Raw genomic sequence first — 21,651 nt, forward strand, 5'->3', positions numbered from 1 at the left:
AAACATTAAACATTTTATGTTTTTTTTTTCTAAAAAATTATACTTTCTCCCCTGCAGTCAGAATGATTGATATTGGCAGTTCTACTAGTTATAGAATTTCGGTAGTTGCAGTGGTCAAGCAATTAAAATTATTTATTTTTGCAGAAATTACATTTTAAACCTCAAAAGCAACTAATTTCCAGGACATAAACCCTGAACTATTTTTAATGATCTATAAAGAAAACGGATCAAATTTTTTTTTCTTTTTTTGCAGGCATCATGTTATATTTCTTGTACCTTGTTCTTTTGCTTGGTAAGAAACATACAGTATATGTGGGAAATAATTTTCACTCTTACAGGAACATTCTGGTATATATGTATACATAACTTTGTTTGTTGTCCTGTGAATACACAGATTTTAAAAATGTACCTCAAGTTCAAGCTACTGTGAGGTTGGTGAATGGTTTCAACCGATGTTCTGGGCGAGTGGAGGTTCTCTATAATGGTCAATGGGGAACAGTGTGTGGTGATTACTGGGATCTATCAGACGCTGCAGTGGTGTGTAAAGAAATGGGATGTGGGGATGCTACAGAGGCAAAGGCTAGTGCTTATTTTGGACAAGGTACCGGAAAAATATGGATGGATAATGTAAACTGTGTTGGCACTGAGTCTTCCCTGATTAACTGTGTAAGTGCTGGGTGGGGAGTAACCGAATGTGGACATGGTGGAGATGCTGGAGTCATTTGTCAAGGTAAATTTAGGTACCAGGGGTTTTCAAAGTTTGGGGGGCATATATTTAACAGTATAAACACGACACCCAATTTTGATGCAAACTGCAATGCTTGTAAAAAGCCATAGACAGAGATGTCCGTATATTTTACTGAGTCTTCTCTTTACTGTACAACTTATTCAGAGAAATAAGGCTGACCACGTATGTTCTTAAGGTCATGAAACTTTATTTCTATGTATTTACACTTGTGTTAACTGGCGCTGCAAGCCGACAGACGATCTCAGGGCTCCCAGTGTTTCTGCCTACTAGAGGTGAGAACACTATAGAACCTAGTGAACGTATTAGGTGTTGCCCAACCCACAGCTCTACAGATATCTGACAGTGAGGGGCCGAGTGGCATGCGCCCGTAACCTGAGTGGGCACGGGAGGCCCTGCATAGGGAAGGGCAACGGTGTCCACTATCCAGTGTGACAGACTCTGTTTGGAGACAGCTTTTCCCTTCTGCTGACCTCTGTAACAGACAAAGGGCTGGTCTGAGGTCCTACAGCTCTGCGTTCGGTCCATGCACAGTCGCAGAGCATGGACGGGACACAGCACTGCCTGGGTCTCAGTGTTACACTGGAGTCAGCGGGCTCAAACTGTAGGCATGTAATTGTGCATCAAAAAGTTAGTCACTGTTGTGAACCTTTATTAAAATATTTTTATACAGACATCTGTGCTGCACCAGCGATCTGTTTTTTGACTACCTAACAGTTATGTAGGTTTAAAGTAAAGTGACCAGATGTCCCCTTTTGCAGGGACAATCCCGCTTTTCATTTTACAAATCTGGTTTAATTTAAAGTTAAGTTCAAGTTTAATGGGTGGGTTAATTGTAAACAGATTCAAAACATTGCAATAAATTAATGGTTTTGAAGAGGAATGTAAGCTGTATTATTTGTGTCCCCTTCAAAAACTGCTAGTGAGAAGTTTTACATCCCCCTTTACGTGCATGCTGGTCAGTGATCTATCTGTCCCTAACAAACACAAAATTCTATTTATAATGCTTGATCCTGTTTGTTTGTAACCTTAGACTTAGTTAGGTTGGTGAATGGCATGGACTCTTGTTCTGGACGAGTGGAGGTTTTTCATGATGGTGAATGGGGAACAGTGTGTGATAACGGCTGGGATCTGTCAGATGCTGCAGTGGTGTGTAGAGAGGTGGGCTGTGGAAATGCTCGAGAGGCAAAGATTGATGCTTATTTTGGTGAAGGTGTTGGACAAATATGGATGGATGCCACACAATGTACTGGAAGTGAGACAGCACTGGAGAGCTGTAACTCAACAAAATGGGACATAGAGAGCTGTACCCATTCAGAAGATGCTGGAGTCTTCTGTAACCGTGAGCTTAAATTCCTTGGCTAAATTTTGCTTAGTGTCCTAATAATTTTTCATGAAAAATATTCCCTTTATTCACCATCCCACATTTTCAAATTGATTTGTCATAGTATGGAAAAGAGCTACATATATTTCGTCAATGTCTATTTTGGTGTTCCATAGAAAATATAAAATCTTACATGTTGGAACTTTGAAATAACTTGAGGATCAGAAAATAATGACAGAATTTGTAAACATTTGAGCATAATATCGACATTATTTATGTTTAGCACCTGTTAGGTTGGTGAATGGCATTAACTCATGTTCTGGACGTGTGGAGGTTCTTCATAATGGTCAGTGGGGAACAGTGTGTAAAGATTTCTGGGACTCTTCTGATGCTGCAGTGGTGTGTAAAGAGCTTGGATGTCCGACCGGTGGTGAAGTGAAAAGCTTTACATTCTTTGCACCTGGTGTGGGAACGATATGGATGGATGATGTTCAATGTACAGGGACTGAATTGTCACTAACAGACTGCACATTTCGTGGATGGGGAACACACAACTGTGACCATACGTTTGATGTTGGAATCATCTGTCGAGGTAGGAGATGATACAGTGTTTTTTCCCTTGTCAGTATCTATTAAACCTGGGGTTTTCAAACTTTTTGTGTGTGTGGACCACTATTTGTAATCAAGAATTTTCGCGGACCACCTCATAATACTTATTATAAAATATGTCTACACAAAGTCCTGAATTAATCTGCACATCTAAATAGTCTTACTAGCACTAAAACTATAACTGGTCATCACATCAGTACAACAGGTTTCTTAACCTTATATCATAATTATTTATATACATATTCTTAGTGTTGGGAAAGTTCACTTTCTACATGAACTAGTTTAGTTCACAGATCACAAATTTTAAAATGAACTAGTTCAGTTCATAGTTCATATTTGAAAATTTTAAACTAGGTCACAGTTCCAAAAATGAACTAATTTATAGTTATTTTTTCCCATATTATTTTTTTAAATGATTGCCATTATAGCCCATATAGAACCACCAAACAGCAATTATTTGATCAGTTTTAACACTAAAGCTAAATGCGTCAGATTTCATCTTCATGTCCAACTTTAAATCCTTATCCAACCAGGGTTTACATTAGCATTGACTGTCTTTTAATTTTTGTATTTGCTTACACATACCTTGTCCTTGAAAGGCTAGCTGGGTGGGGGTCGCACCCCGGGGAGAAGCGCTGCGAGGCATTGCGTGTATGACAACTCGCAGGTATTGCACACCACACGTGTACGTTAAATAGCGTGAGCTTAGTCAGAGTCTATTTCAAGATCCGGAATATGCGTTAGCAGCCTATGTTAATCGTTAACGATTTAGGACAAATATGATGTTATTTAATGTTAAACTATTTGAGTTGCGCGGCAGGAATTTCAGAAGCGTCTGTGTTGTTGTGATGACGCATGCAGCGTGACTGGTGAACGCCGAGTGGTGGCGGTGTTGCCAGATTGGTTGTTTTTTCCACTACACATTAAGGCCTGTTTACAGTGTGTTTTAGTCGGGTTTTCGCCTGGAAGAATATACAAATCTGGCACCCTATTGAACGACGTTAAACTGAGAGAGCGTGCCGTTCACAGGCACCAGAATGAATGAGTTCACAGTAACGTTTATTAGGCAGCAGTACACGTTCGCCCAAAATATGAACGAGTTTGTATATTAAAATATAAATATTCTTATTTTGCCTTTTCACGGACCACCTGCAGTACCCTCACGGACCACTAGTGGTCCGCGGACCACAGTTTGGGAATGGCCGTATTAAACCCTTTAGGTGACTGCTTTGTGTTACAACCCTCTATCATTTATGGAGGATAAATCAGAAGACTATGAAATCAGTATGAGCCTGTTTGCTAGTGATGAGAAAACTATATGGCACTCTAAATTTTTTTTATAAAAACTGTTTTGATAGTAATTTGAAGTATGAATAGTTTTTGTCAAAAAACAAAGACCAGACCCCTTGAAGCCCGTAAATCTCCCCCCACCCCTGCTCCAAAAAATGAAGTGAGTGAACATGTATGCATCATTGTTTATATTTGTATGCTGTGTGTAGACGTTTAGCTGCTAACGTTACTTACCTCTAACATTCTACAGAGGTTAATACACACAGCATTAACGCTGTGCATGCTCTCTTCACATCGTTCTTGTAAAATGTATTTAAGTAACATTAACAAGCATACCGCTTTAGCCAATGCTGACTCGAAGGGATGCTCCCTGTCCTGTGCACTGTGTCGTAGTAAGAGCGTGGGTGTGGACTGTGAGCTAGGGATCGTCCCATTATCAATACCGTATTTTCAGTCTATAAACCATGTTTTTTTCATAACTTGGCTGGTGCCCTGTCTTATAGTCAGGTGGGCCTTGTAAGTCAGTATGAATTAGTTTTGACATTTATGAGGCAAGAGACAACATAACCTTCTACAGCCGCGAGAGTCCGCCATGTGCTGCTTCTGTATTTATGTAATTCAATGGATTCTGTTGTGTGGAATGACGAGTATGCGAACTTCACGCTAGTTGGCTTGTTCGGTTAATTTAGCCTATTCAACCTGCCAGGTAAGTTCTGTATGCTATGGTTTATCGTTTAAATAACTGATAATATTACTTTCAACATACAAACGTCTATTCAGCCTGCTGTTCTATCTGCTATTGTTTAGTTGAATAACTTGCCTTTGCAGATTAAATGTTTGTTCTTCTGCGTGGATTTTGTGAAATAATTTTCTAAACAAACGCGATGTATAGTCCACTGTGACGTATATATGTTATTTCGTCTTAATGATGCATTTTTGAATGATGCAGCTTATACTCTGGTGCGATTTATAGTCCGGAAAGTACGGTAAGTCATCATGTGACTCATTTTATTTACGGTTAACTTATTTTTCATTAATTTTACTAATAGTTAGATTGGGCGTTTAATTACAAAAAAATGCCTTGACAAAAAGGGCACTTTGGTCATAATAGGAGCAGGTGCTTGGGCACCCTCTTCCCCACCCCTCTGCAAGTGCCTGGAAAAAAAAAATATATATATATATATATATATAATTACAATATTATTATATTATGTAACACAACATTATGCTACATTTTAAAAATGACTTTAACACATCTGGCATTTGACATCTCCTTATGATTTTCATCCACTCTTCTTTAGATATTAGACTGGTAGATGGATCTAATCAGTGTTCTGGGAGAGTGGAGGTTTTATATAATGATCAATGGGGAACCGTCTGTGATGCTGGCTGGGATTTAACAGATGCTGCAGTGGTGTGTAATAGCATGGGTTGTGGGACTCCTATAGCAGCAGAGACTGGGGCTTTCTTTGGGCAGGGTTCAGGACCCGTGTGGCTGGATGATATGAGTTGTTCTGGGAATGAGCCATCAGTGAAAAATTGTTCATCAATGGCATTAGGAACAAGCACCTGCAGCCATGAACAAGATGCTGGAGTCGTCTGTAACCGTAAGCTTTAAATCCTTGGATAAATATTTTATATAGTTGAATATTTTAAATAGTGATTATTTATTTGCTCCAAACCTCCTCATTCTAAATCATTTTGCTAATACAAAAGAAGACATTTTGAATAATCTTCATCTGACTCTTTTCAAATGACAATCACTAATGATCTGCTCATTTATAATGGAAAACTGTACCCTTATTCACCATCCCACATTTTCTAATTGCTGTGTTGATTTGTCATTGTATGGAAAAGAGCTACATATTTCTTTTCTCTTTTGGTGTTCCACATAAAACAAAAAACCTTACATCTTAGAACTTTGCAATAAAATGAGGATCGGGAAATAATGAAAGAATTTATTAGAACATTTGAGCATTTTTAACACCTTGTCCATTATTCATATTTAGCACCTGTTAGGTTGGTGAATGGCATTAACTCATGTTCTGGACGAGTGGAGGTTCTTCATAATGGTCAGTGGGGAACAGTGTGTAATGATTTCTGGAACACTACTGATGCTTCAGTGGTGTGTAAAGAGGTCGGATGTCCAACTGGTGGTGAAGTGAAAAGCTTTACTTACTTTGGACCTGGTGGGGGAGCATTATGGATGGATGATGTTTATTGTACAGGGACTGAATTGTCACTAACAGACTGCACATTTCGTGGATGGGGAATACACAACTGTGATCATTCATTTGATGTTGGAGTCATCTGTCGAGGTAGGAGATGATACAGCTTTTATTCCTTTGCCAGTCTCTACTCAACCCTTCTGCTTTGGATATTTGTGATTACATACAAACAATGATCCTGTAAAAAGCATTGAACCTGTTGTCACAGAACCAGACTTTATGGAAACTGAAGTCCAGTCTGTTTTGCTGTTCAGCAAGTAAAAGATAATGTCACTGCAGTCTGTAAAAATGAAAAAAAAAAAAACAGAAATAATATCAGTATTATAATATTATGAAACACAACATTATGCTAAGCCACTGTTCTTCATTGTGTGGCTCGGCAAACTTCAATTTGTGGCTAGCATGGCAGTAAATAATACAGTGATGGGATAATGCATGCATGTGCTTTTTGTGTCTTTTCTGCTCCGGCGCCAACTTTGTTAGAAAACCATACCCGTTATATCGCCTATCGACGCCTGTCGATAATCACGTTCAATCGCATGCAGCACTTGCACAGAGTGATTGTCATATGACATCAAAGTACCGTGAGAACAGATTACATGTCTTCTCGGGTCCAAAGAAATGTAACCGACCCGAAATGAACCGAATCACTTTATACCCGAACCCGATGTGCATAAATCATTTTTTTTTAAAGAAAGACCCGACCAGAGACAAACCTGAGAAAATTAGACCCGAGTCCGACCCAAACTTGTGGCAATTTTTTTAACCGACTGGACCGGAATGTAAACGCCACTGACGTGTGTGCATTCTGCAGACCCACACACAGCTGTCAGGCAGAATGAAACTCCGGTGGCCTTGCAACCAATTTGGAGAGCTGCTCCATTTGTTTTACTTTGTTATCTGACGACGACACCAAGGTAACCACTAAAATGTTCATATTTTTTTTAAACCTTTGTTAACATTTCAAGAATCAAAACAGTGTCAGGTATAACTATCTTGGACAAAAAAAACTAAACAAAAGAAAAGTACAAAAGAAAAGTACAAAAAAAGACAACACAAAAAAAAGACAAAAACTAGATGGTCGCCCACTGCAAAATAAAAGCACAATATATATTTACTTATACAGAGTTAAATAAGAGAAACATCCCAGCATGCAACAAATTTACAAAAGAGAGAAAAAAAATTGGTAGACAATCAGGGTGGCTACTCTGGAATAGCTGTAAAAATCAATCCCTCAACATGTGTGAAAAAAGGACCCCAAGTTTTATTATACTTTGCCAGAGAACCATATATCGAGCACCTAACTTTCTCCAGTTTCACAAACTGCAGGATGTCCCTGATCCAAGATGAATAAGGCCGTGGCGCAGTAGACTTCCACCTCAGTAAGATCAAACGTCTAGCCAATAATGAGACAATGGCCACAAAGTCAGCTTTATATTTGGGAAGCTGCAAAGTAGGAGGTAAAACCCCAAACAAAGCAGTACATGCTATAGGATCGAATTGAACCCCTGTACAAACAGAAATAGAATTAAATATCTGTGTCCAGAAATTAAATAGAGAAGGGAAAGACCAAAACATATGGGCATGGGTAGCCGGGGCCGATGACATCTAATACACATGGGGTCAACATCATTATAGATTTTGGAAAGCCTAACTCGAGTAGGATGGGTACGATGTAGAATTTTGCACTGGATCAGACCATGTTTAGCGCAAAAAGATGAGGAGTGGACCCGACGCAAAATGGCATCCCACAGCTCCTCCGAGATCTCCTCCCCTGGATCCTCCTCCCATTGGGTTTTAATTTTATGCTGTGGGGTAAGCAGTAGAGAATAGATAAGATTGTATAGCTGTGAAATAGCTCCCTTAATGATGGGCAATGGGGTTAAAAAGGAGTCAATTAGAGAGGCTTCTGGGAGATTTGGGAAATTGGGGCTAAGGTTGCGGAGGTAAAAAAGCTAAGAGGGGTGTGGATGAGAGCAGTCAATGAAGCAGGTTTAACAGAAAACATCTCCATACTCATCCATGTGGGAGGAACTGGTGCTCCCTCCAGAGAGATCCAAAGCTGAATTACTCTAAGGATGGAAGCCCAGTAATAAAAACCTAAAGTTGGGAAGGGCCAGGCAGCCAAGGGTCTTGGGTCTCTTTAACAACTCCCTTCGCATGAGAGGGATCTTCCCATTCCATATAAACTCAGTGATTAATTTGTCTAATTTGTGAAAAAAAGACTGAGGAAGAAAAATAGGTATGCACTGGTAAATATAGGACAATTTGGGGAGGATATTCATCTTAACCGAATTGACCCTAGCCACAAGGGAAAGGGGCAAAAGTGACCATTGCCGAAAGTCGATCCGTATCTGATCTAACAAAGGAGTACAATTATAATCAAACAAATCTTCGAATCGGTCCCTAATCTGGATACCAAGGTATTTAAAGCCAGATGGAACAATTTTTAATGGGAAACCCTGAGCAGCATTTTGGGCACCTTGATTTAAAGGAAACCGCTCACTCTTGTCCAAGCCTGAAATCTGACCAAATAAACTAAGAATGTCAAGAGCAGCTGGAACTGAAACAGAAATATTTGACATATATAATAATAAGTCATCAGCATAGAGGGAGACCTTCTGTTCAAGACCATATCTTGTTATACCAGTAATGTGCAGCTCTGAATGAAGCGCAGTAGCGATGGCAAATAATTAAGGACTCAGAGGGCAGCCCTGACGAGTGGAGTGGTGCAAAGGGAAATAATCTGAATGGGTGTCATTAGTTCTAACTGAGGCCATAGGGGATGAATAGAGAAACGTAATGCAAGAAATGAACTCCTGACCAAAACCAAATTTCTCCATAGCGTAAAAAAGGTAGACCCACTCCACCCTATCAAAAGCCTTCTCTGCGTCTAATGAGATTACGGCTTCTGGCCCCACTGACATAGACGTGTTATAAACAACATTGAGCAGTCGTCTGAGATTAAAGAACCCATGTCTGTTCTGGACAAAACCTGTCTGATCAGGAGAGATCCAGTCGCAGTGCTAATAATTTGGACAGAAGTTTTACATCTACAGATAAAAGACTAATCGGACGGTAACTTGAGCAGAGCAAAGGGTTCCTATTCGTTTTTAAGAGGCCTAATATGGAGGCCTGAATTAAAGTCCGAGGTAATTTAGAAAGAGTCAGAGATTCATTGAACATTTCTATTAAAATTGGTGCTAATTTGTCAAAAAAGGTCTTATAAAACTCGGTCGTAAAACCATCCGGGCCCGGACATTTTCCAGATGGCATAAAAAGTGTTGCCCGTTTAAGTTTATCAATAGTGATTGGGGCCTCTAATTGCTTAGCAATATCAGCATCTACCTTGACCAGATCCAGTGGATCAAAAAAACTATCCAGGGCTGATGGATCAGATTCAACCTCAGAAGTATATGGAGAGTGTCACGCAATGAAAACAGAAGATCCCAGTGCGGATAACAGAAAAATTTATTTAAATAATAATGTGGGCAAAATGACAAAGGCACGTCTGGGCTAAAAGCCACACCAAGGCAGACGGCTGGGAGTGGGGAGCACACACAGGCACTGGGGCGAGAAACCACACACGTTCGGGCTCCGGCCAGACAACGAAAGGTGGGAGAGAGTATATATATCTGGCCAGATCACCTCTCGCTGGGAGAGTCGTAGCCAACCCGGCTGCTGGCACACGAGACAGGTGGTAGGGAGAATTCCTGCGGCGGGCAGAGAGAGAGAGAGCGTTAGTGGTGCTGATGAGTGAAGCTGGAGCAGCTCCAGAGATGAAGAACCCTCACACTGGACAGCGGCTAAGCCACATTGAGCGTCCGCAGTAGCAAGAGATTGACCAGTCTATAAATCCAACTGAAGGTGAAGGCAGTCCGCATTAGACAGCAGAGAAACAGTCCAGTGAGCCGTAGGAGATAACAAAATCGCAGTATATCTTCCTGGACAGCAGAGAGCACAGATTAGGGGAAAATAAATCCAAACTTGACACAGACACAGGACAAGACTAGAAACTAGCGAAGCTAGTAATGGCGAGAACATACACTGACGAACTTGCAAGGAACAAACAAACACACAGGGATTAAATACTTAACCGATTGGGCATCAAATGAATATCAGGTGAGAGACGCAGGTGAAAGAAATAACACTAATGACACCCGTGACAGAGCTGCGCATGTGTGAAACTGTCAACACAGAACATGAACAGAGAAACAAAAATACAGCAGTCACAAAAACCAAAGTCACGACAGGACCCCCCCATGACCGCCCCCAGGCGGTCCATGGGAGGGCTCACCTCGTCGCCGACGGAAGTCCACAATCAGGTCAGGGTCCAAGATGTCCCGGGCCGGTACCCAACACCTCTCCTCCGGACCATAGCCCTCCCAATCCACTAAATACTGAAAACCCCTGCCCCGCCGACGCACATCTAAAAGGGATTTAACAGTAAAAACTGGGGAACCGTCCAGAAGCTGCGGGGTGGGAGGTGTGGGAGCAGGAGGGACAGGGTTAAGGGGAGAAAAAAAAACAGGCTTCAGTTTAGACACATGAAAAACTGGATGAACCCGACCGAGAGCAGGAGGCAATCTGAGCTTAACCGTCACCGGGTTGATAACCTTTTCAATACTGTATGACCCAAGGAATCGAGGTGCCAGCTTACGAGATGGCCCTCGGAGAGACAGATCCTTGGAAGAAAGCCATACCTTCTGCCCACAGATAAAACGGGGTGCGGGTCTACGGTGACGATCAGCCGTGGTTTTAGTCCGTCTGGAGGTCCTGAGTAATGTATTTCTAGCCCTCCCCCAGGTGCGTCTGCAACGTCGAACAAAGTCTAGCGCAGACGGGACCACCGCATCGAGTTCCTGATCTGGGAAAAGAGGGGGCTGAAACCCCATGGAAGCCTCAAACGGAGACATCTTATGGGATGAACCAGGAAGAGAGTTATGTGCATATTCTACCCAGGGTAACTGTTGGCACCAAGAGCTTGGATATTGAGATGTCAGACAGCGGAGCGCACGACCAAGATCCTGGTTAGCCCGTTCACATTGGCCGTTGATCTGTGGGTGATAACCTGAAGACAATCTGTCTACAGAACTCTTGCCAAAAACGGGAGATAAATTGAGGACCCCTATCAGAAACTACGTCAGAAGGCAGACCATGTAAGCGAAAGACGTGTTCTATCATAATCTGAGCCGTTTCCTTGGCAGAAGGAAGCTTGGGCAGAGGGACAAAATGCGCTGCTTTAGAGAAGCGATCGACAATGGTCAAAATTACAGTGTTACCTCTAGAACTGGGTAAATTGGTAACAAAATCAATGGCTATGTGAGACCAGGGACGGGAAGGGACAGATAAGGGCTTAAGCAGACCTACTGGGGCTTGATGAGAAGCCTTATTGCGAGCACAAACCTGACAGGCTAACACAAACTGTCTGACATCGGAGCCCATAGAGGGCCACCAAAATCACTGACGGACGGCAGCCAGCGATCTCCGAACCCCAGGATGACAAACTAACTTGGATTCGTGACCCCACCGGATGACCTCGGAACGGAGCGATTTTGTAACCCAAAGCAGACCCGCTGGGCACCCCTCTGGCACTTCCCCCTCTCGTCCGGCCTCTCTCACCCGCTGTTCGATGCCCCAACGCAGAGCGCCCACCACTCGCCCCTCCGGGAGAATGGTTTCGTCTCTGACAGAATCGGAAACATCGAACAAGCGAGAGAGAGCATCGGGTTTAGTGTTTTTTTACAGGCCACTTAGCCACCGTTCTGACTTTATCTGGATCGGGAAGTATCTCACCCTCGGCTATCACGAAACCCAGAAACGAAACCGACCTCTTATGAAACTCGCACTTCTCCGCCTTCACATATAACTTGTTCTCAAGCAATCGGCGTAAGACTCGGCGGACATGCTGAGTGTGTTCCTGCAAGGAGGAGGAAAAGATGAGAATATCATCAATGTACACAAAGACAAACTTGTTAATCATGTCTCTCAGCACATCATTAACCAAAGTCTGGAAGACAGACGGAGCGTTACCAAGCCCGAAAGGGAGAACGCAGTACTCAAAGTGACCAGTAGGGGTATTAAATGCTGTCTTCCACTCATCGCCCTCTCTTATGCGCAATAAATGATAGGCGTTGCGCAAATCTAGCTTAGTGAAGAACCGCGCTCCCTGCAATAGCTCAAAAGCAGAAGACATTAAAGGAAGAGGGTACCCATTCTTAACAGTAATGTCATTCAAACCCCTATAATCAATACAGGGACGTAGGGAGCCGTCCTTCTTTTTAACAAAGAAAAACCCCGCCCCTGCGGGAGAGGTGGAGGGACGGATGAGACCAGCACGAAGGGCATCACTAATATAACAGTCCATAGCCTCTCTCTCCGGACCAGACAAAGAATAAAGTCTACCTTTAGGCGGAGAAGTGTCTGGGAGAAGTTCAATAGAACAGTCGTATGACCGGTGGGGAGGAAGGGAGGTGGCCCGGGCTTTACTGAACACCTGACCGATATCGGCATTCTCCGCCGGAACCCCGGTCAAATCAACCGCCGAAACCTGAGGGAGAGAAGAAACAGAACCCGAAGAAGCAGAACCAAGACAAGACACATGACACAACTGAGACCAAGCTAAAATGACATTGAGTTGCCAATCAACGTGGGGATTGTGTTGTGCCAACCATGCATGCCCTAAAATAAGGGTGAGAGCGAGGCATGAAGGATGTACAACACAATCTCCTCACGATGATTGCCAGAAATAAAAAGACTTACAGAAGGAGTGCAGTGCGTGATCTGTGCCATCTGCTGACCTCTGATGGACCAGACATCCAGAGAAACCTTTAAAGGAACAGCAGGAATGCTGCACTCACGAGCCAAATCCTCACTAATAAAGTTGCCCTCAGCGCCCGAGTCGAGCAACACAGTAGTGGAATGATCGAGGCCAGCAAAAGACAGGGTGACAGGAAGCTGAGTGCATGAAGTCGGGGAGGATTTCCTTGAAGTGGCGCCCACCAGGACTCCCCGGTTCACTGATGGGCAGTCCCTTTTACCGGACAGGCCTTGGCAAAGTGTCCCGGCTTGCCACAATAAAGACACAGGGAGTTCTGAAGGCGACGCTCTCTCTCTCTCTGCGAAAGTCGCATTCTACCCAGCTGCATGGGCTCAGTCTCCGTAGTTAAAGGAACACTGGTCTGACTGGACTGAGAGATCTTATTCTGATGGACACGATGACGCAGTGTGCGGCAATGATCGCGAAACAGCATCCGAGCCTCCACCCTCAGTGCTAACTCGATGATGCCGTCAAGAGTGTGGGGCAAATCGTGGGTAGCAATCTCATCCTGAATGTTGTCGCTGAGACCCTCAAGAAATTGTGCCTGGAGTGCCGCCTCGTTCCAACTGCAGGCTGCTGCCAAGGTCTTAAACTGGATGGAATAGTCAGTGACGGAGCTAGCTCCCTGCGTGAGGCGGGCCAGCCGGGCAGCGGCGGCATCTCCGCGAGCCGAACGGTCAAAGAGCTTCACCATCTCCTCACAGAACTCCTCAAAAGAATGGCAGCAAGGATCCTGGGCGTCCCAAACAGCGGTGCCCCACTGGCGTGCTCTCCCAACCAACAGGGTGATAACATAGGCGATACGAGTGCGCTCAGTCGCATAGTGACGAGGCTGGAGGGCAAATACCAGTGAACACTGGGACAGGAACGCCCGACAGGAGGAGGGGTCACCGTCGTAAGGAGGAGGATTGGCGGCATGAGGCTCCGACTCTCGGGAATGATGAGTCCGATCAAGACGTGACGAAAGCTCATTAAAACGAGCGGACAAATCCTCCATTTCCCGGGCTGTTGTAGTGAGCTGATCGGTGTGTCTACCCAGCCAAGCCCCTTGCTGAGCAATCGCTGAACGAACGGAATCTGCATCTGCGGGATCCATGATGGCAAGTTCGTTCTGTCACGCAATGAAAACAGAAGATCCCAGTGGGGATAACAGAAAAATTAATTTAAATAATAATGTGGGCAAAATGACAAAGGCACGTCTGGGCTAAAAGCCACACCAAGGCAGACGGCTGGGAGTGGGGAGCACACACAGGCACTGGGGCGAGAAACCACACACGTTCGGGCTCCCGCCAGACAACGAACGGTGGGAGAGAGTATATATATCTGGCCAGATCACCTCTCGCTGGGAGAGTCGTAGTCAACCCGGCAGCTGGCCCACGAGACAGGTGGTAGGGAGAATTCCTGCGGCGGGCAGAGAGAGAGAGAGCGTTAGTGGTGCTGACGAGTGAAGCTGGAGCAGCTCCAGAGATGAAGAACCCTCACACTGGACAGCGGCTAAGCCGCAATGAGCGTCCGCAGTAGCAAGAGATTGACCAGTCTATAAATCCAACTGAAGGTGAAGGCAGTCCGCAATAGACAGCAGAGAAACAGTCCAGTGAGCCGTAGGAGATAACAAAATCCCAGTATATCTTCCTGGACAGCAGAGAGCACAGATTAGGGGAAAATAAATCCAAACTTGACACAGACACAGGACAAGACTAGAAACTAGCGAAGCTAGTAACGGCGAGAACATACACTGACGAACTTGCAAGGAACAAACAAACACACAGGGATTAAATACTTAACCGATTGGGCATCAAATGAATATCAGGTGAGAGACGCAGGTGAAAGAAATAACACTAATGACACCCGTGACAGAGCCGCGCATGTGTGAAACTGTCAACACAGAACATGAACAGAGAAACAAAAATACAGCAGTCACAAAAACCAAAGTCACGACAGAGAGGAGTAAAACAGTTTAAACTGCTCATTAATTTTTTAAGATCGGTTGTGACGGCAGAAGGAGTATGAATTTGTTAAATCTGCTGAGAGGAGGAAGCCTGTCGAAGATGATGGGCCAAAAGTTTGGTCGCCTTATCCCCAGATTCATAAAAACAACAATTTAGCTTTAAATAAGAGCTCTTCAACCTCTTTAGTGGAAAGAACATCAAACTCAACCTGAAGAGAGAGCCGGTCCTTATATATATTAGGGGACGAGGAGGAAGCATACATATTATCAAGCTGGGAGATTCGTAATCTCAATTCTTTAATTTTTTTTCCTTAGTTTGTTGTCATAGCTGCTGTAGGAAATAATTTCACCTCTAATATATGCTTTGAAAGACTCCCAGAGAAGGGAGGCTGAGATCCCTGGAGTTCTGTTAGTAGGTAGAAAAAAGTCAATCTGATTGGAGACAAACTTAACAAAATCTTCACTAGATAACAAGCGCGTATTAAGACGCCAAGGGGGACACATACGTTCGCGCTCCAGTATAAATAACTCCAGTGTAGTCGGAGCATGATCTGAAATTAGAATAGTGTCATAAGAGCAAGACTGACCCGAATGGAGAAGGCGGTTGTCTAGGAGAAAATAATCAATGCGAGAAAAGGAATGATGTACGTGAGAAAAATAAGAATAAATTTTACCAGACGGATTTAGAAAGCGCCAAGGGTCAGAGACAGAAAACTCATCCATAAAGGATAAAATGGTCTTGTAAGATTTTGAGGGCACTCCTGGTTTATGAGAAGAATGATCTAATACAGGATTAACCCAACAGTTGAAGTCGCCCCCCATAATAAGTAGATGTGTAGACATGTCAGGTAATTTTGCAAATAGTTGATGAAAAAAATTGTCGTCATCCCAGTTTGGACCATACACATTAGCCAGAATTACAGAATTGCTATATAGCTTACCCGCTACAAACACAAACCTACCATTAGGGTCAGCTATTACATTAGAGCACAAAAAAGGAACCGATTTATGAATCAAAACGGCAACACCCCTAGATTTACCATAAAACCTAGAATGAAATACTTGACTGACCCACCTCCCCTTTAATCTGAAATGGCTGGAAGAGTTAAAATTAGTCTCTTAAGGAAAACAATATGAGCACCTAATTGTTGAAGATAATAAAGAACTTTGCTACGTTTAATAGGCTGATTTATACCATTACAGTTCCAGCTAACAAGTTTGAGTCCTGTCCCTATTTGTCGTAGCATCCTCGACTGCTGCATGTTAGGCCTGGCAAACTCGATTCCTTTTAAGGATCCGGGTTATTGTGAGTCACTCACTAAAGTGATCCGGGTTGTGTGATTCACTTGAGTCATTTGAGTCAGTATTGCTAAATTGCCAAGGAAACTCAGTACAGACCCACTTGTAACCGGCTGATCCACGCGACTCGAGATTCTCAGAGCCGGAAACATTGCAGACTCGCAGACCATGGACATGAGACTCGCTCTACAGATCCCACTAACCGGCTGATTCGCGTGGATCAGCCGGAGCCGGTTAGTGGATCTATAGAGCGACTGAAGTCTCCTCAAAAGCAAATCCATAACAAAAGCCTTTCACTTCTAAAAATAACATGCTTATAGGTTTTAGGTTTGGTGTGTATGGTCGACCATTTAAAAAAGAAGCCTAATAACAATAGCATAATAATATAGAGAAAATATAGAAAATAACTGTCCTGCTTATGTAGCCCCCAGAGTCGGAGAGACAGTTCGCGCAGATCAGCCGGTTACGGATCAGCTGGCGGATCAGCTGGTTACGGATCAGTCGGTTACGGATCAGCCGGTTACGAGTTGAGAGACTCTCGAGTCAGAGCAGATTCGCATGTCTCTCGAGTCCGCATTGTTTCCGGCTCTGAGTGAGAATCTCGGGTCAGTTCGCGCTCGCGCGGATCCACAGGTCTCTCGAGTTTGCAATGTTTCCAGCTCTGAGTGAGATTCTCGGGTCAATTCGCGGCTCGCACGGATCCGCAGGTCTCTTGAGTTTGCAATGTTTCCGGCTCTGAGTGAGAATCTCGGGTCAGTTCTCTCGCAGATCAGCCGGTTACGAGTGGATCTGTAGTGCGAGCGAAGTCTCATCAATAATGTTGAAAGAGGTTTGTGTGTGTGGTGGCGCTGTTTATGGTTTTACATTGAATTATAGTAGGACTCAACTGATCCGGGTTAATGACACTAGAGACTCGCGACTCATGAGTTAATTTAAAGATCCGGGTTAAAGATCCGAGTGAACTGCGACTCGAACAGGTCTACTGCATGTTATGTCAAGTATTAGTGAACACTGCAGCATGGAATGTATAACAGACACAAAAAAAATTGAAACATGGGCGACCTGACTTAACAAAACATCAAACACATAGCAATAGAAAAAGGGAGAACTCCCCAACACCCCCCCCACCCCCTCATTAGCTGAAGCGTCTACCCAGACATGACGTGAGCAAATCCCACAAACTACCAAAAACATCTTAAGACGCTCCGTTAATAGCACAAACCAGTAGTGCTCATGTGAGTTTGTAACAAAGCATCAAATTAACGTGTAAACAAACACAGTAGCAGAATATGAAAAGTGACTTAAGTCTGAGTGATACAAACTTAAAACAGGGCAGCTTACCAACAAAAAAACAACATGGTAAATTTAAATTAACCCCCAGTTTAACTACCAACCGCTGTAAAACTGTAACAGCAGCAGAGGCACCAGACTTTAAGTTCACCTTGACAAAGTCCATTGCAATGACTGGGTCCTCAAAGGTGTGTGTAACTCCACCGGGGAGAGTGATCTTCAAAATCGCAGGGAACCTCAATCCAAACTTCACTCCCGGGCACGAATGTATCAGACGTTTAACGTCCGTAAAAGCAGCACGTTTCTTCGCAGCTGATGAAGTATTTTCGTAAGTCTTTTGCCTTGGTGGAGAAGAGAAGCTTCGCTGGCCCGGCGTAAAATGTCGTTCCTCACGTGAAAAAAGTGCACACGAATCACAAAAGATCGGGGTGGTTTACCATCACTGGGCTTGGATCGGAGGGTGCGATGTGCGCGATCGAGCAGGGGCAGCCCCTCCAGGCCAAGGGAATCCATCAGCAGCTGGGCAATAAATTCGGCCGGGCACGCACCTTCGGACCCCTCCGGCACACCTACCAGCCGTATGTTGTTCCTCCTTGCTCTACCCTCAAGGTCCTCACATTTATCCGTCAGCAGTTTAACATCGGATTTCAGCGTGGAGACTGCTGAATCCAGTGAAGTTAGCAGGTCACTGTGGTCAGAGCACGCGCGCTGTAATTCCCCGATAGCTTGATCAGTAGAGCCAAGTTTTTGTTGCATCGGTTCAATTGCGTGCCTAAGCTCCTCTCTTACCGAAGAAATGTCCGCTCGAAGCTCGCAGGACAGCGAATCTATCTTGCCGCAAATGTCCCCTTTTAACTGGTCTAACATAGCCTGAAGGATGTCCAAATTAGGCGCACACTCAGGGTCCATGACCACATTCGGCGGTGAGGAATCAGTCGAGGGAGAGGCCTTAGAACGGCCTGAATGAGCCGAATTTCCACGTGCAGCTGCCATTATCAATTGAAATCCATCCAAGAACACACCAAAACTGACCACATACTTGTCTGATGTCTACTTATGATGTTTGCGTGGTTTTTACATTCAAAAACATCAAAAGCAATAAGTAATAGGCTATTTTGTATCATGGATTAGTGGCTCTCTGGAGAAATGGTTCATTTGAAGGGGCGGGCCGCATTGAAGACCTGGATGTAAACGCCCACTGCTATGATTGGACAGCTTCATTCCCCGTCATTACATGTGGGGAAAGTTTTAAAAACATTAATGTGTAAAAATAGCAGCCGAACACATATATGTTTGAGCCACAAAAGATTCTGGGTGCTAAAGATGATACACATAAATGACAAAACGTATAGTAAAGTATAAACAAAACTTTAAACTCGACGTGACTAAATTACCGTATACAACACAGTAAGCGTGCATCAGAATCTAAACTGCGGCTGATAAATCCTTATCAATAACTTTGTATATTTCTATTGTGCTTGTGAGGTTGCTCTTAGATACACGTAACATTACATACCACAATTATATGATAAAAAAGCTTTGTTGAGTGTTTGACCTTTCAAACACAACTCACCTAAATTACTGCATACAACACAGTAAGTGGGCATTAGAATCTAAATTGCGGCTGGTAAGTCCTTCTTTATCACTAACTTTGTATATTTCTATTGTTATATTAAAGTTGTTTTGTTGTGTTGTACGTTTATTAATCGTTTAATGTTTTAAGTAAATTAAAACAGTCAAACATCCGTGTTTGGACACGGATGTTTCAACAGGACATATCAAGCGATCTCTTCCAACAAAGCAATAGTGAAAAGCAGTAACTTAAATAAAGTAAAATGTTTTACTTATTGTGTATTATACTGCTGTGTCATTTTTGTCAGATCCAATATTAGTGGTGCTTTTAATCACAGTCTCTCTGCAAATCCAGCATCAACTTCTTTCAAATGAATCTGAGGAACACAAAGTAAACAAACTCTCCCCACACAAGCTGGAACTTCTTAAAAACAAACTTTATCCACGCATTCCTAATGTTATGTTCTTAGCCTCCGTTATCCAGCGTCTGTGTTCTTCCCATAGACGGTTCTTCCACAACCGAGGATGCGTTTCCATGGTTACTCTATCATAACAGATCACCGCGTCAAAATAAAAGTCTCTCAGAAAAAATTTATTTAAAAGTCATTTTGGTTACATTTGGCAATCTTTAAAGACATGTTTACTGATTGTTGAGACACACATGTGTCACGCGAAGCTGTGGGCGGGGCTACAAAAGTGGTCGTTGTATTTGGATTCGGGGAGGTGGTTCAATTCTACTTTGACGTCATATTTCTACCAATTCCACACTCGCCTGTAATACTGGCTTGGTGCCAAAAACTGTTATATTACAGTAGCACGGATGTTTTCAGTTCTGAAACTTGCAGGATGTTCATTTAAGTATGATGACCTCTTATATAACAAATTATCAAGTTAAAATTGAGTATTTGAGTATTGAGTATTCACCGCTCCTTTAAAATTGACTGACATGTCTGTCTCAACGAAAATGAACCTACCGCCAGCCACACAATGTCGCAAGCGCTCTTGGCAAACAGATGAGAGGTTTGAAAAGGACATTGATGCACACACGCGCGAGAGAGTTCGGGTCTTCTCGGGTCCGTTAAGCAAAAACACATTCATTTTAAATTACCCAAGACCCGATGCCGCTATTATTGTACCCGACCTGTGTCTGAGGCGCACATGAAACTTTTAGATCCAAACCCGATCAGATCTTGGGTCGGACCTTGGGATTTCGGATCTAATGGCGCTTTTCCATTGCATAGTACCCCACGGATTAGTTTAGTTTGGGTCGGGTCAGCTCACCTCACTTTGGCGTGGTTAGCTTTTCCATCGAGTTTAGTATCACTTCGGAGTGGGAGGGATTATAGGCGTGTCGTTATATTTACGCTGCCTACTGTTGTGACATCATACACGTGAGAGCGTTGTTGTACATTCCCATACATTAATTTATTTCTCAGTCTGCCACAAAATTAAAATTGGCCACCACAAATAGATGTTTGCACATCGCGTTTATAACTACCTCTGTCTCACATGACAGTTTCTGTTCAAACACCCGACCCGTGGCGTCAGTCGACGGCGCTCCGCTGAGCCTCATTCAAGTTGCATTTAAGCATATATAATGCGGACGTGCCCATCGCGAATGTGCCGCCACAAACTGCAAGTCTGGAAAAAACTGTTATGGTGTCCCGGATTCTCAACCTGCGGATGTTTTTCATAGCTAAAAGGGTGTTTGGAAACTTATAGCAGAACACAGATAACAACATGTTTGCTTGAGACAGCGCAAGCTAGCAGTAAGCTAAAGCTAATATTTACATTACAGCGATGACGTGACGATTCTCTCAGACCAATCAGTGATCTACAGTGTTTTCGCGTCACGTTTGGTATCAGCTCGGGTCGCTTGGAACCCCAACCGAGGTGGTACATAAAAAAGTATCGGGTACTACGTACTGCACCCAATGGAAAAGCTCCCAAAAGTAAGCTGACCCGACCCAAACTAAACTAAACCGTGGGGTACTATGCAATGGAAAAGCGCCATAAGTGGACCCGTGAAGACCTCTAGATCAGACTGCTTGTTATGCTTTTGAATTGTTCTCTCAGCAAAGTAATGTCACTCGCCAATCGTTCTGTGCAGTACCGCATAAAATTAAGAGAAAGGTGGCCCCCTAGTGGTTCGGGGGGCACTGCATACACATATAATAAGAATGCTAAGCATTAAAATCCTGTTTTTATCATTAAGGGAAATCATCTTGTCTCAGTTACAAATTTGACTGGTAAATTATAAAGAATGATTTGCCCTTATATTTATTGCATATCAACAGATTGATAAGCAGACATGCTATTTATGACTGCATGTAACTTTTGATACTTTGCGGTAAAGGCAGCTCTCCTATTGACTCTGACCTATCAGTGTGGCTCTCATAAAAAAAATATTGAAGACCACTGTGCTAAGCAGTGAAATTGCAGAAATGACTTTGACACATCTGACATATGACACATTTTATATCTCCTTATGGTTTATATGCACTTTCTTTTAGATATTAGACTGGT

General features: G+C 43.3%; 1 protein-coding gene across 1 annotated transcript; it reads left to right on the plus strand.

The window, feature by feature from the left end:
• Window positions 1–250: 250 nt before the first annotated feature.
• Window positions 251–6,457, plus strand: LOC135745954 (scavenger receptor cysteine-rich domain-containing protein DMBT1-like). Its single transcript, XM_073813692.1, has 7 exons — window positions 251–292; window positions 395–730; window positions 1,779–2,087; window positions 2,353–2,661; window positions 5,270–5,575; window positions 5,978–6,286; window positions 6,405–6,457. Exons 1-7 carry the CDS (start codon window positions 259–261, stop codon window positions 6,455–6,457), a joined length of 1,656 nt encoding a protein of 551 aa, XP_073669793.1. The 5' UTR covers window positions 251–258.
• The last annotated feature ends 15,194 nt before the right edge of the window (window positions 6,458–21,651 follow it).

The sequence above is a fragment of the Paramisgurnus dabryanus genome, chromosome 1 (genome assembly GCF_030506205.2).
Source record: "Paramisgurnus dabryanus chromosome 1, PD_genome_1.1, whole genome shotgun sequence".
NCBI classification, from domain to species: Eukaryota; Metazoa; Chordata; class Actinopteri; order Cypriniformes; family Cobitidae; genus Paramisgurnus; species Paramisgurnus dabryanus.

Excerpts from the sequence above, each read along its gene's own strand:
- LOC135745954 (XM_073813692.1), top strand. The coding sequence starts at position 259 with ATGTTATATTTCTTGTACCTTGTTCTTTTGCTTG. Across the intron at positions 293-394 it reads GTACCTTGTTCTTTTGCTTG|ATTTTAAAAATGTACCTCAA; the intron begins GTAAGAAACATA and ends GTGAATACACAG. Across the intron at positions 2,662-5,269 it reads TGTTGGAATCATCTGTCGAG|ATATTAGACTGGTAGATGGA; the intron begins GTAGGAGATGAT and ends ACTCTTCTTTAG.